Source organism: Sphaerodactylus townsendi, linkage group LG02 (genome assembly GCF_021028975.2).
Source record: "Sphaerodactylus townsendi isolate TG3544 linkage group LG02, MPM_Stown_v2.3, whole genome shotgun sequence".
NCBI lineage: Eukaryota > Metazoa > Chordata > Lepidosauria > Squamata > Sphaerodactylidae > Sphaerodactylus > Sphaerodactylus townsendi.
In genome coordinates, this window is record NC_059426.1 from 93,986,732 (window position 1) to 93,999,788 (window position 13,057).

Sequence of the window (13,057 nt, forward strand, 5' to 3'; positions counted from 1 at the left end):
CCTATCCCAGTTAGAAAACATGTTATGAAAGCTAAAGTTTAGATGATCACTAACATATCACCTGCACTGGTATTTAGTAAAGGTGTCAGCAAACTTTTGTGTTCATCCACCCGACACTTTGAAGGTAGAAGTCATGTATACTTCCAGGACAACCCACCCTCTTTGTTGGGTAATAAAAACGTGACGGGAAGATCCCATTAGACATATTGATTCTTACATCTAAAACTATTATCAAAAATCTAGTTCTTCTTTCAACAGTACAAAATAATTTGCAGGATTTTGTCTTCCTGCAGACAAATTATTCCAACAGACAAATTATTCTGTTGATTCAGTATAAGTCATTTAGAATATGGTAGCACATGTCTATAGTCCAATTGAACAAAATCTGCTCGGAAAAATAAAGTTGACATTTTATTGTGGTCATATTAAGAAGTGGAGAAACATCACTGGGACTTTATTTGATAAAGCTAATAATGGTGATCATCTCAAACTAATTGTCTGTATCCAGCCATGCTGTTCTGTAGCCTTATGGTGTGAGCCTTATGATGTGAGAAAGCAGACTTTGCACAATAATGAGACAGAGGCAGTTGTTTACTGAAATAAAGATCAACTTAAGTTTTCTTTAAAAGAGATGGGAGATTTCTACTGATTTTCCCCCTCCAACGACCAACACCTCAATTTTGTTCCTAGAAGTTGGTAGCCCCTCTGGAACACCACAAAGTGGGAAGTGGGAAGAATGCAGTGGGAGGGGCAAATCAGCAGAAATCACTGCTTTTTCTTAAGAAAACTAAAGTGCCCTTAATTCTTCTGAACTGTATTGTTGGATGCAGGCCACAAATTAACCCAGCAAAATAGGCTATGTGAATGGCCAAAAGATACACTCCCTTCATAGACAAGAAGATACAGAATTCAAATATAGATCAACTATGACAGTGGTTCTCAACCTTCCTAATGCCGCGACCCTTTAATACAGTTCCTCATGTTGTGGTGACCCCCAACCCTAACATTTATCCATTTTACAGATGGAAAACACCGATGCAGAGAGTCTTAGGCAACCCCTGTGAAAAGGTCGTTCGACCCCCAAAGGGGTCCCGACCCCCAGATTGAGAACCACTGAACTATGACATCACAGGGGAGGGAAGTTCTCTTGCAACTTTAAAAAAAACTACGTTGTAGAATACGGGTATTGCCACAGCTGCTTTGTATATTACACAAATATTTACTTACAGGTCTTGGCAAACTGTACTGATAAACCTCGGGCCTATATGTAGGTACCCACTGTATTCCCCCTCTGGGTCGAGATATTGTACCAGGAGCACTGGTCACAACTTCCGCATACGGCAAGTGCTGCGTAGAACTGTAAGGGTCTTGTTGTCTGCTTTGACCTCCATGGCCTGCTGAAGCCAGACTAAAGGCTTCTTCCAATAACATGTGCATCTGTTGTCTGACTTCATCAATGGATGGTTGAGAACTCAGAGTTGAAGTCTCTGAATGGCCTTTTGCTTGATGGGGTCTAGTATAATTTCGAGGCTCATTAACACGGTCAACATTTGTTTCTTCTATCATTTCAGGTTCAGTCTGTTGGATAAAGTAAGAACATTTAACAGAAACCTCTGGACCATCTTTGATACAGCACAAATGCCTTGCATATGATTTATACACTGTTTTTATTTATATTTGAAAGACTATGAAGTTTTTCATTACAAGTGCTCTCTCATTATTCTCTGGAACATATCCACAACTGATTGATGTATCAATAACTATGAGGTTATGGTCCTGATTCCTCTTTGCCAGCTAGATAGTAACTGAACCAAGAGCAGAAAAACTGGGCTGCATCTTCTGTTACAACTGCAACAACCCAGCCTTAGGAGGACATTTTGGATAAAACAGTCCCCTGTATGTCTGCCTTCTTCCCTTTTCAATGCAAATCACAATCCTGCTCTAAGCATTAATTCATTTAGTACATTTATTTATTTAGTACATTTTTAGTCTGCCCTTACTACAGGGTGTTAGGACACTCCTTTCCTCCACTTTATCCTTACAACAAACCTGCAAAGTATGTTGAGAGTGAATGACTGGTCCTTGGTCACGAAGTGGACTTCATGGTAAATATGGATTTGAACCACAATCTTCAAAGCCTAGTTCAGCAGTCTTAATCTCTATGCCACACTGGTTCTTGTATATAATGATAATTCTTTTTTATTCGCAGTTTAATTCACCACCTTCATTTAGAGTTTATACATCACAGGAAATGTAAGCTAATTGGCTTGGAAAGACCTCTTGCAGAGATTTTTAAAATGAAGGTCCACAAGCTGTTGCTATGAAAGTGAAACTTGAGCTGCATTTGTGGGACAAGCAGACATTCTAAGAAAATAACAGGTTCAGAAGGTAAGGTAGGTGAAGAAAGAGTACACAAATTAAAAGAGCAGAAAAATAAAAACAGCAGGCCCATTTATTATAACTATAACTAAATATAAAAACTTACATATGTTCTGCCAATCCTGTTTTCTAAAACTGAACCACTACAAATCTTGACAAATATTGATAGAAGATATATTTCTCTGACCTCTCTTTAGATCAGTCAGATTGCCTTACTAGTCAATAAAACCAATAGTAGCCAGCATCTCATTAACCTGAATCTGCAAAAATTGAATTATTTATAAAACCCTTAACCTCTGCCAGTGTCACCTTCCCACTTCTGCTGCCTTTCAAGGATTCCTCTGTACCCATCACCAATGGAAGTATCAATTCTCTTCTGTTAATATGGCCATTGATCCCTGAAAGAGGTGGATGCATCTTAGTCTGGCGTCTTAGCTGTGACTATTCCACCCTGAGTTTCTCTGCTGGAAATTGAGCCTCTTGACAAAGTCTAAACTCCTTGCAGTATTACTCTCAGCTTTGCTGACACATACAAACCCCCTCACCATGTTAAGATGTGTGTTCAGTATGTGACCATGTGTAACACTATGTAAACTGCTCTCCTGCTTACTAAGATTTTTTGCTGCACCCAGCGTTGCCATGTATTGTAAGGCAATATATGTACTTACACATATGTCTGTGTGACAATACTCCACTTTCCAACTTAGTCCAAATTCATACTATGCTAGCCTAACCAAACCAATAATCAGCACTTTTGAGCAGATAAGTCCGGTCTGAATATCCACTCTACCATCAAAGGTTTCTGTGTGACCTTTGGCCAGTCATACACTCTCAGCCTAACCTACCTCACAGAGTTGTGAGGATAAAAGGGAGCAGAGGAGAAGGCTCCCCACTAGGGAAGAAAGGAGAAAGTAAATCAATCAATAAGACATACAAGCAACAGAATCAAATATTAGAATGTTCCTGTTAAGATACAGATACTTTAAACGGCTGCATTCCCACTGTGCATTTTTCAGCAAAGACACAGAAGAAGAAGGAGGAGGAGGAGGAGGAGGAGGAGGAGGAAGAGGAGGAAGAGGAGGAGTTTGGATTTATACCCTCCCTTTCTCTCCTGTAAGGAGACTCTCCCCGCCACACACAACAAAACCCTGTGAGTTGAGTGGGGCTGAGAAAGCTCCAAAGAGCTGAGACTAGCCCAAGGTCACTCAGCTGGTGTGTGTTGGAGTGCACAGGCTAATCTAGTTCCCCAGATAAACTTCCACAGTTCAAGTGGCACAGTGGGGAATCAAACCCAGTTCTCCAGATTAGAGTGCACCTGCTCTTAACCACAACACCACTGTTGCTCCCTCCAAAGAGGCAAAGCAAAACAGATTACAGATACCTACTAACTAGGGCATATTCTGGAAAAGATCCAAATTCAAATTAGGGATTTAGTATATCTGAGTTGCTACTAATAAAAAAAGGTTAAGTCCAAAGGCAGGGGTAAGATGCAAATGATTGTAGCCAGTTGAAACTGCATCTCTCAATGTTGATTTGAATACTTGGCTTTAGATATTCGTAACGTTATTGCAAACTCTCCATTTAGCCATGATACATTAGTTAGGAATTGGTTAAAAGAAAACATTAATTAATATTCTTGAGGACACTTCTAGAAGTCAATGAACGAGTAATCCTGAAAATGGCCATAACATCACCAATCCATTGTAAGACCCTTTCCGCACATGTAGATTAATGCACTTTCAATCCACTTTCACAATTTGCTATTTCTCACAGTACAATCCAGCTGCAAAGTGGATTGAAAGTGGATTGAAACTGTGTTATTCTGCATGTGCGGAGGGAGCTAAATAGTATTTCCTAAAAAGCTGTCAAAAGATGGAAATATTCATGGGACACTAATGCTTTATTTCTATTTATAAACCTGTGCTTCCCATTGGTGAATTTGCTGACTTTATTATTTACCTGAACTAGTCATGTTTTCAAATTATTTTTTATTAAAAAAAATTTTGTAGTCATAAACGTTGATATTTTTCATGAAATAAATCATGTGTTTTTCTCCCCACAACATTTACAGTTTGTTTAAAAGCAGATTTTAATCTTGCTCCTTTATATTTCCACTGTGATGAAACACTGCAGTGCAGCAGACCATAATCCTCATTACATGGCATATTACAATTTGGTTGATTCCCCACGGGGAAATTCTACCTAGATCAAACCAAGTTTGTAAAGAAACCACACCTTTTCATTGGGGCTTCAACCTCCCCACCGCAGGACATGTAGGCCTATCTTGGATTCCAGAAATGTAGTAATTCCCACTACCATGCAATCTCCTTTGCGGGTCTCTCCTGATTGGTTGGTGTGCTGTGTTGGGGTGGGACCTTTTTAGGGTGGGAAATTTTTCCCTGCTACTTGCAACCGAGGTTCGCTCGTTTGCAAGGATGAACATTTAAGCGTTTAGGCGCTTAAGCGGGTTTTCGTTCATTTGGAAGGGTGAACGGTTAATCATTTAAGTGGTTTTCTGTTCTCCTTGAGACCAACAGCGAAATCGAAACCCAGAAGAGGCTGCGCGCGCATTGCTCAGCGCCCGACAACAGCTGATTGGTTGCTAAACTTGTGTCATGCTCCACGGCGGGAATTTTAAACACAGATTAGACCCTGCTCCTCCCCTCGAAACTGGATCGAAAGTGTGCTAAGAAGAAAAGTTGTACTTGCAAGCAGGTTCTGCTGGGACGTGGGATAAGGGGGAGAACAAGTGGCAGAAACGGGATGAATCCCTGTTCGTCGCTCAAGCAGTGGGGAGTTCTTGCTGAAACATTGATATTTCACGTGAGTATCACGCGATTAATTGACCGTGGGGAATCGACCTTTGTAAGTTCTGACAGAATTTGTCAAAACATTGTCAAACTTTTCACAAAAGTACACTTGTCAATATCATTTGATGTTTTGGTTTCCTTCACTTCATGAAATGCCACAACACAGTAGCATGCAGTGATATTTATTACATCACAGGAATTGCAATTAGGCTTGGAGATTCGGGTGTGCTGAATCCCGAATTCAGCCTGAATCTGGGCACATTCGGGAATATGCGGGCCAAAATCGGCCCAAATATAAATGAATCTGAATGCAAGGCATTCAGGCTGGGTTTTTTTTGTTTTTTTCATGTTTTGGCCTGCAGGGGGTGCATTTTTAAAGCTAGTGGCACCAGAATCTCGCAGTCACATTCGGAGACTGTCCTGATGATGTCATCCAGGTTTGGTGAAGTTTGATCCAGGGGGTCCAAAGTTATGGACCCCCAAAGTGGGTACCCATCCCCCATTGTTTCCATTGGGAACTAACAGGAGATGGGGCTACCCCTTTGAGGGTTCATAACTTTGGCTCTCCTGAACCAAACTTCACCAAATTCAGGTGGTTTTATCAGGACAGTATCTGGATGATACCCCAAAATTTTGGTTCCAGTAGCTTTAAAAATGCGTCCCTGACAGGCACCCCAATAATTTGCCCAGATTCTCTGCTATGAAGTGCCTTGGCTCCATTGTAGCCAATGGGGAATTTCTGAGTGTGTAAGCAGGCTGCACTTTTTTGAAGACAGAGATACCAATTGTCAAGGTGGCTCCAGGAGGCCCTTCTAGCTATAGCATCCAGGCTTGGGGAACTTTGCTTCTGGAGGTTCAATTTTATGGGCCCCCAAAAGGCTTATTTTGTTTTCCCACTCCTACACATGAAGTCTGCTGGCTGAGTTCTCTCAGAACTCTCTCAACCTCCCCCCCCCCCGCCCCCAGAAGCAAAGTTCACTAAGAGTAGCTGCTAATACCAGGAGGGCCTCCTGGAGCCACCTTGAAAGTCTGGTGCCTCTATATTCAAAAATGTGCAGACTACACAGAAATTCCCCATTGGGTACAATGGAGCCACTGCAGAGCACAGAATCTGCCAGGCTCTTCAGCAAGTTCTATGGTGGGAAAAATTAATTAACTTTTCCCATCATAGACTTCAGTGGGGCTTGCTGTTATGCCCAGCTGGCTCTGTGCTGGAGATTTGGGGAGAGCTCTGGCGAGGGGGTTGTTCTGGGTAGGGGCATCTAATTTCCTGCAGAGCTGCTGGTGTGAGTCAACCAGCCAACTTTGCTAAAGTTTGCTTGGGAGGGGCAAATGCTGTGGGGCACCCAGTTGAAGGTGAACCTGATGCCCACAGAACAAGTGCCCAGTCATCCAAACGTTAGCAAAATTTGCTGGCTTGGTGAACTTTGCTTCTGGGGGTGGGTTGAGAGAATTCTGAGAGAACTCAGCCAGCAGGCTTCATGTGTAGGAGTGGAGAAACAAAATAAACCTTTTGAGGACCCATAAAATTGAATCCCCAGGAGCAAAGTTCACCAAGCTTGGATGCTATAGCCAAGATGGAGTACAATGGAGCCAAGGCACTGCAGAGCAGAGAATCTTGAGCAATTTATTGGGGTGCCTGTGCATTTTTAAACCTAGAAGCACCAAAAGTTCAGGGTCTCATCTGGAGACTGTCCTGATGATATCACCCAAGTTTGGTGAACTTTGGTCCAAGGGGGCCAAAGTTATGGACCCTCAATGGAAACAATGGGGAATGGGGGCACCCCCTTTGGGGGTCCATAACTTTGGGCCCCCTGAACCAAACTTCACCAAACTCAGTTGGTATCATCAGGATAGTATTGGTATTATCAGGTATTATCAGGCCCTGCAGGCACAAACACGAAAGAACCACCAAAAAAACAAAAAAAAATCAGATGGACCCAAATTTTTCAGGTATACCTGAGTATGTTATTGGTCTTATTCAGGCATACAGATAATTTTATGGCTAAAAAAATCCAAATCCGAATTTTACCACATTTCTAGGGTATTGACCAAGCCTAATTGCAACCCTAGTTCTTTCAATAAAACAATTAAAGCATCAATTAATTTTGTAGCCTTAGTGAAAAATGCAAATTCTACATTAGGATTTTTAAGAAGGTGATTGAAAATAAATTAAAATTCAGATGTGAGTTTCTTGGAACCGGTGGCGTAGCACCAACGGGGCCGAGTGGGGTGCAACGCCCTGGGTGAAACAGCAGCAGGGGCATGGTCGGGCCACAGAGGGGCGTGGCGATCCAGGGGCATTCCAGGGTGGGACGGGGGCAGACGGCACCACAGCAGGGGCACAGGGCATGCGCGTGCCCTAGGCACAGTTTCCCCTCGCTCTGCCTAGAACCATCTGGCTAGCCATTGCTAGGAAGGGGAAAAAACATATACACCCTCCGTCTGATCAAATGGAATTATTACATATGTAAATACTCTCCATATTCAGTTCCCTTGAACGAAGAGGAAGCCAGGATATAAATGTTCTAATGATAAATACCTAGAAGCAATGTCCTTATTTTGAATAGCTTATTCCTCATATTTGATCTCTGACCTTGCTATGTTGATGCTGGAATAAGAGCAATGGAAGAAAGTTATATCAGACCCACCTTAAGCCTACTCCAAGCTATGCTTGTACATTCAATATTACTGATTTTCACAGCCTACCAGCACAATCCTATGCACATCTATTCAGAGGTAAATCCACTGTATTCAGTGAGGCATACTCCTAGTAAAGCATTCATAGGATTGCAGTGACAACTGATTCTCCTGCCTTTATTAAGTACCTATTGTTATACCAGCTCCCAAACACAGCACAACTGAAGATCTTATGGTTCACAATGATTTTTAACATGACCCGATACATATTTACTTATTTAGAAAATATATATGCTACAGTGAACCGCTTGAGATAGTTGCAACGAAAACAAAACAAGCCAAAGCCATTACAATCAATTAATTAAAAAGAAGGCAGAGCATAAACATTGCATAAACAGAGCATAAACATGAGCGGCCTCAATTTACACTGACAAAACAGTCCCCAGGCTAGAAGAGAGCTAATAATTTCCATACCATCAAGCCAAAAATGGCTTTCAAAACGTATGGCTGAAATTGGTGCATAACAAAATACAAAGCCTGGGCCTTTCCCTTGAAACCCTGAACCAAATGAACCTCTACTCTGCATGCAAGCTAATTAAATCTAGCATTTTACAGTTTGATAAATGGAGTATATGTTTGACCCCTCCATTTATGAAGACCCTACCTTCATACTGTAGGCTTATAACAGTTCCCAAATATGGAATACTGTTCTCTTAAGAAAGACTCTATGTTCTGCTATTAGGAGAACTAATACACTTCATGGGATCCCCTTCTGTAAGCAGTTCTGTGACTACAAATAGGGCGACTTAGATACCATCTGGCATTTGTTTTTACTGTAAGAAATATAAAATGGCCCAAGAAAAATGGATTACTAGATACGCCCCCAAATGGATCCCTGGTATAAAATAGAAGCTTGTAGCCAAGTCACTAGCAGATACTGATCTAAGTATGATTTTGGCAGTTGCAAAATGTTTGTCTATGGCATTTAATGATATTACTTTTTAATTTTCATTGTAAAATCCTGTTTATTCATTATTTTATGAAAGTTTTATAAAACTGAATTCTGTATATATGAATTTTGAATATTATGCCATTTACAAATGTATTCTTTTTGCACACAGCTAGTTGGACTATGAGGATCAAATAAAGAATGAGACTAAATGATGAACCCCTTCAGGTCTTTAGGGGTTTGTTTTTAAAAAGGTTTAAAATTTTGAGAGAGATAATTTGGTAACAACATTGTTGTTTTGGTTACGGATAAGTGTTCTGATGTAAAAAGTGCTTGAGGTGAGAGACTCCATTGTTAAGATATAATATTACTTTTGAGTAAAGGATTGAGTTTCATTTAAATGGATATTTGATTTGTTTTGAATACTTGGGAGAAGTTATTTGAGATCTTACATTAGTGGTGCTTTTGTTGATGTATCATGTTAGGTAGAAGTCTGGGCAAACCAAAAAATGTGTTAACCAGGTGCCAATAAAGGATAGTAAGGTAAGCGTCAGGTGACCCTCAAACAGGAGGGCATTTGTTGCTGAAGAATTTTCCTGGTTCACAATATGAACACATGCATCTTTATAACATTTCTATCTTATTATTCTCAAAAATGTTATAGGATGCATGATTTCCTCCTCTATGTTATCGTGAAAGCAATTTCATTAAGTAAATTAGGCTAAGAGCCCCACTGACCCCAAGTCACCCAGAATGCTCCATAGCCATGTGGGAATTTTACCCTGGTCTCTTAAATATTAGCCTGACACTCTAACCAATACACAAGTCTGGCTTGTCTCCAATCTGAGGCAAGTGTTAGGACCAAATAACGTTTCCTCAGCTTGGACAGCAACTATGTAAAGTGTGTTATCATGGTTCTGATCACATCAAGGGAAAATACAATGGGGAGGACAGGAATAAAAACAGCCTGGAAATAAATTCTCGTAGAAGCTGGAATATATCTATGATTCTATTACAGTGATGGCGAACCTATGGCACGGGTGCCAGAGGTGGCACTCAGAGCCCTCTCTGTGGGCACTCGCATACACATCTAGGCTGGCCTGGGCCACTGAGCACGACATTTGCGCACTGCGGTGAGCAGGAAGGACTCGGCTGGCGGGCCTGGTGCCTGTGCTCTGGGTGGCTGCTGCCCAAGGGGGGGCACAGAGGAGGCAGAGATGCTAGAGAGGCACAGAGCGGTGCGCGCGGGACTTGCTGGAGACTATAGCAGGCTGGCCCCTGCTCGAGCGGGTGGGGCGGAGGAAGGGGGAGCCAACCTGTTTTTTTTAAACTAACACCTCAGCATTCAGGTTAAATTGCCGTGTTGGCACTTTGCGATAAATAAGTGGGGTTTGGGTTGCAATTTGGGCACTTGGTCTCAAAAAGGTTCGCCAACACTGTTCTATTACATCCTACATCCACAAACAATACATCAAGGGTCTCCAAATTCAACCCAGAAAAAAACCCTAAATTTTAATGCTATACAAATGATTTATGCTATACAAATTATTATGTGCATCTTTACAAATTAGTTTGAAGAATAACTTTTCCTTCAGCAATTAATACAGCGAAAGGATTTATACCAAGCAGTAAAGTACAATCCTTTAACAATTTTAACATCTGATCAGTACCCCACCACTAGCCCTAGGATTTACCATACTATCCCTGAAATTCTTTTAAAACTCAGTGAAACTATAATAGTACTTGGAAGTTGTTTAAAAAAGTAAAAGCTGGCATTTTCAAAATGCAGACTTTCATACGTAATACAAAATTCCAAACTATTAAATCTTGATTTCAAAAACTACCTTTCCTTATTTAATATTGTACTTGCTCAGTTGGATATATCAAAAATTGAATAGGAAGCTTCACTGTAAAATGGACATCATCATGAAGCTGCAACTTGACCTCTGAATATATGGATCACTACAAATTTACATTTGCAATTGTCGAACTTTTATTTAGTTAGTTGTATATGCCATTCATTATCCTTATAAAACCATATATAACCAGTACAATTTGCTCAGCAAACAGGATTTCCATATACTTACATCATATCCACTATTGCGAATACCACGCCTTTGCCTCTCTCGGGTAACCAGAAGATCCATTTCTGTTTCGCCTGGACTAGGGCTGTTTAAGGACTGCCTGCTTCGGTAAACTGAGTTCTTGATCTGCTGCCTGGACAAGGGTAAAATAACATTTAAATGAGATCTAGTTACATAAATATGTACTGTTATTTTAAAAGTAACATAATCTTGACCTGAGCAAAAGAAAAAAAAAGTTTATTTGTTTGGAAAGAAACTGGTTAACACTTGATCAATTTTGCAGTGTTCACAAAAGAAAAGTATCATGCACATCACTATATGACTTGCAAACACACATACAGACACAGTTGTTAATGATGAATACACAATTATTCTACAAATGCTTTTATTCCACTAGCTAGTCTCCTGATTTTCACAGTGCTTGGGACTTACAAATAATTTAATGTGACCATCTCAATCCTTCCCCAGATGAGCTCTGAGGGGAAAGGGCAGGATACAAATCTCATAAAATAAATAAATAAATAAATTTCAGAACTTCAACAAATGGCTTAAAATGGAATATAAATTTGACACAGTTCTAGCAGTCATCTCTGCTGCTTTGTTTTCCTCAGTTCTTCCATCAACCCAAAAGCAGAATGTGTGACAGAGCACTTAGAAGCAGTTGTGTCTACTGCTGAACCCAAACAGGAGAAATTTAGTGTTGAGGAGACAATGGTGACCAGGGGCGTAGATACCATGGGGAAATGTTGGGACAAACGTCCCGGGCGCCCATCATTTGATCACGTGGGGGCGGGGGCACAGAAAAATTTGGGTTCATTTCTATTTTTTTGTATTTTTAGTGTTTTTATTTTGTCGGCCGGCAGGGGGCGCCGTTTTTAGGCTAGTGACACCAAAGTTTCAGGCGATCATCAGGTGACACTCCTGATGATACCAGCCAGGTTTGGTGAAGTTTGGTTCAGGGGGTCCAAGGTTATGGACCCCCAAAGGGGGTGCCCCGACCCCCACTGTTTCCAATGAGAACTAATAGTAGACGGGGCTACCCTTTTGAGAGTCCATAACTTTGGACCCCCTGACCCAAACTTCACTAAACTTAGGAGGTATCATCAGGATAGTCTCCTGCTGATACTGCCCAGGTTTGGTGAATTTTGGTTCAGGGAGTCCAAAGCTATGGACCCCAAAGTGGGTTCCCCATCCCCCATCCAATGAGAGCTAATAGTAGATTGGGCTACCCTTTTGAGGGTCTATAACTTCAGGACCCCCTGAACCAAACTTCACCAAACCTGGGTGGTATCATCAGGAGAGTCTCCTGAAGCTAGCCTGAAATTTTGGTACTGCTAGCTTAAAAATTGATCCCCTTACAGGCACCCCCAAATTTTCCCCAGATTCTCCCTTTAAATCCACCCTCTTTGGAGTGGATTTAAAGGGAGAATCTGGGTTCTCTAGATTAAAAAAAATTGAAAGTATTGTCGAAGGTTTTCACAGCCAGATTCAGATGGTTGTTGTGGGTTTTACAAGCTGTGTGGCTGTGGTCTGGTAGATCTTGTTCCTAACGTTTCGCCTGCATCTGTGTCTGGCATCTTCAGAGGTGTATCAGAGAGAAGTCTGTTGTAAGAGAAGTCTGGACACAGTGAATAACAGACTTCTCTCTGTGATACACCTCTGAAGATGCCAGCCACAGATGCAGGTGAAACATTAGGAACAAGATCTACCAGACCACAGCCACGCAGCCTGGAAAACCCACCACATCCAACATTAAAAGTGATGCTGTTTCAGGCTGGATTCCTCCACCCCACCCCAAAACAGCATCACTTTCAATGTTGTTTAAACTAGGGAGACCAGAGTCTCCCTTTCAGGTAGATTTAAAAGGAGAATCCGGGCTCTCTAGTCAGCATCACTTCCAATGTTGTTTAAACTAGGGAGCCAAGAGTCTCCCTTCAAGGTGAATCTGGGCTCCCTAGTTTAATATTGAAAGTGATGCTGTTTTGGGGTGGACCCCCCCCCCCGAAATAGCATCATTTTCAATGTTGTTTAAACTAGAGAGTCCAGATTCTCCCTTAAAGGTGGATTTAAGAGGAAAATCTGGGCTCTCTAGTCTAAACAACATTGAAAGTGATGCTGTTTCAGGGTAGATCCCCCCACAGCATCACTTTCAATGTTGTTTAAACTAGGGAGCCCTGGGTGTACAGATTTGTGAG

At 41.4% G+C, this 13,057-nt stretch overlaps 1 protein-coding gene across 4 annotated transcripts in view; it reads right to left on the reverse strand.

Annotated features, from left to right (window-relative positions):
- KIAA1549L (KIAA1549 like) overlaps positions 1-13,057 on the reverse strand; it is a 175,126-nt gene that overhangs the window by 21,655 nt on the left and 140,414 nt on the right. For all 4 annotated transcript variants that reach the window (XR_007243580.1, XM_048485598.1, XM_048485597.1 and 1 more), the window contains 2 exons: positions 10,866-10,995; positions 1,228-1,578 (listed from right to left, as the gene is read on the reverse strand). Coding sequence is in view for 3 of the 4 variants with exons in the window: in XM_048485598.1 (XP_048341555.1) it covers positions 1,228-1,578; positions 10,866-10,995 (481 nt within the window). In the remaining variant the exon portion in view is untranslated. The remainder of the gene's footprint in view (positions 1-1,227; positions 1,579-10,865; positions 10,996-13,057) is intronic.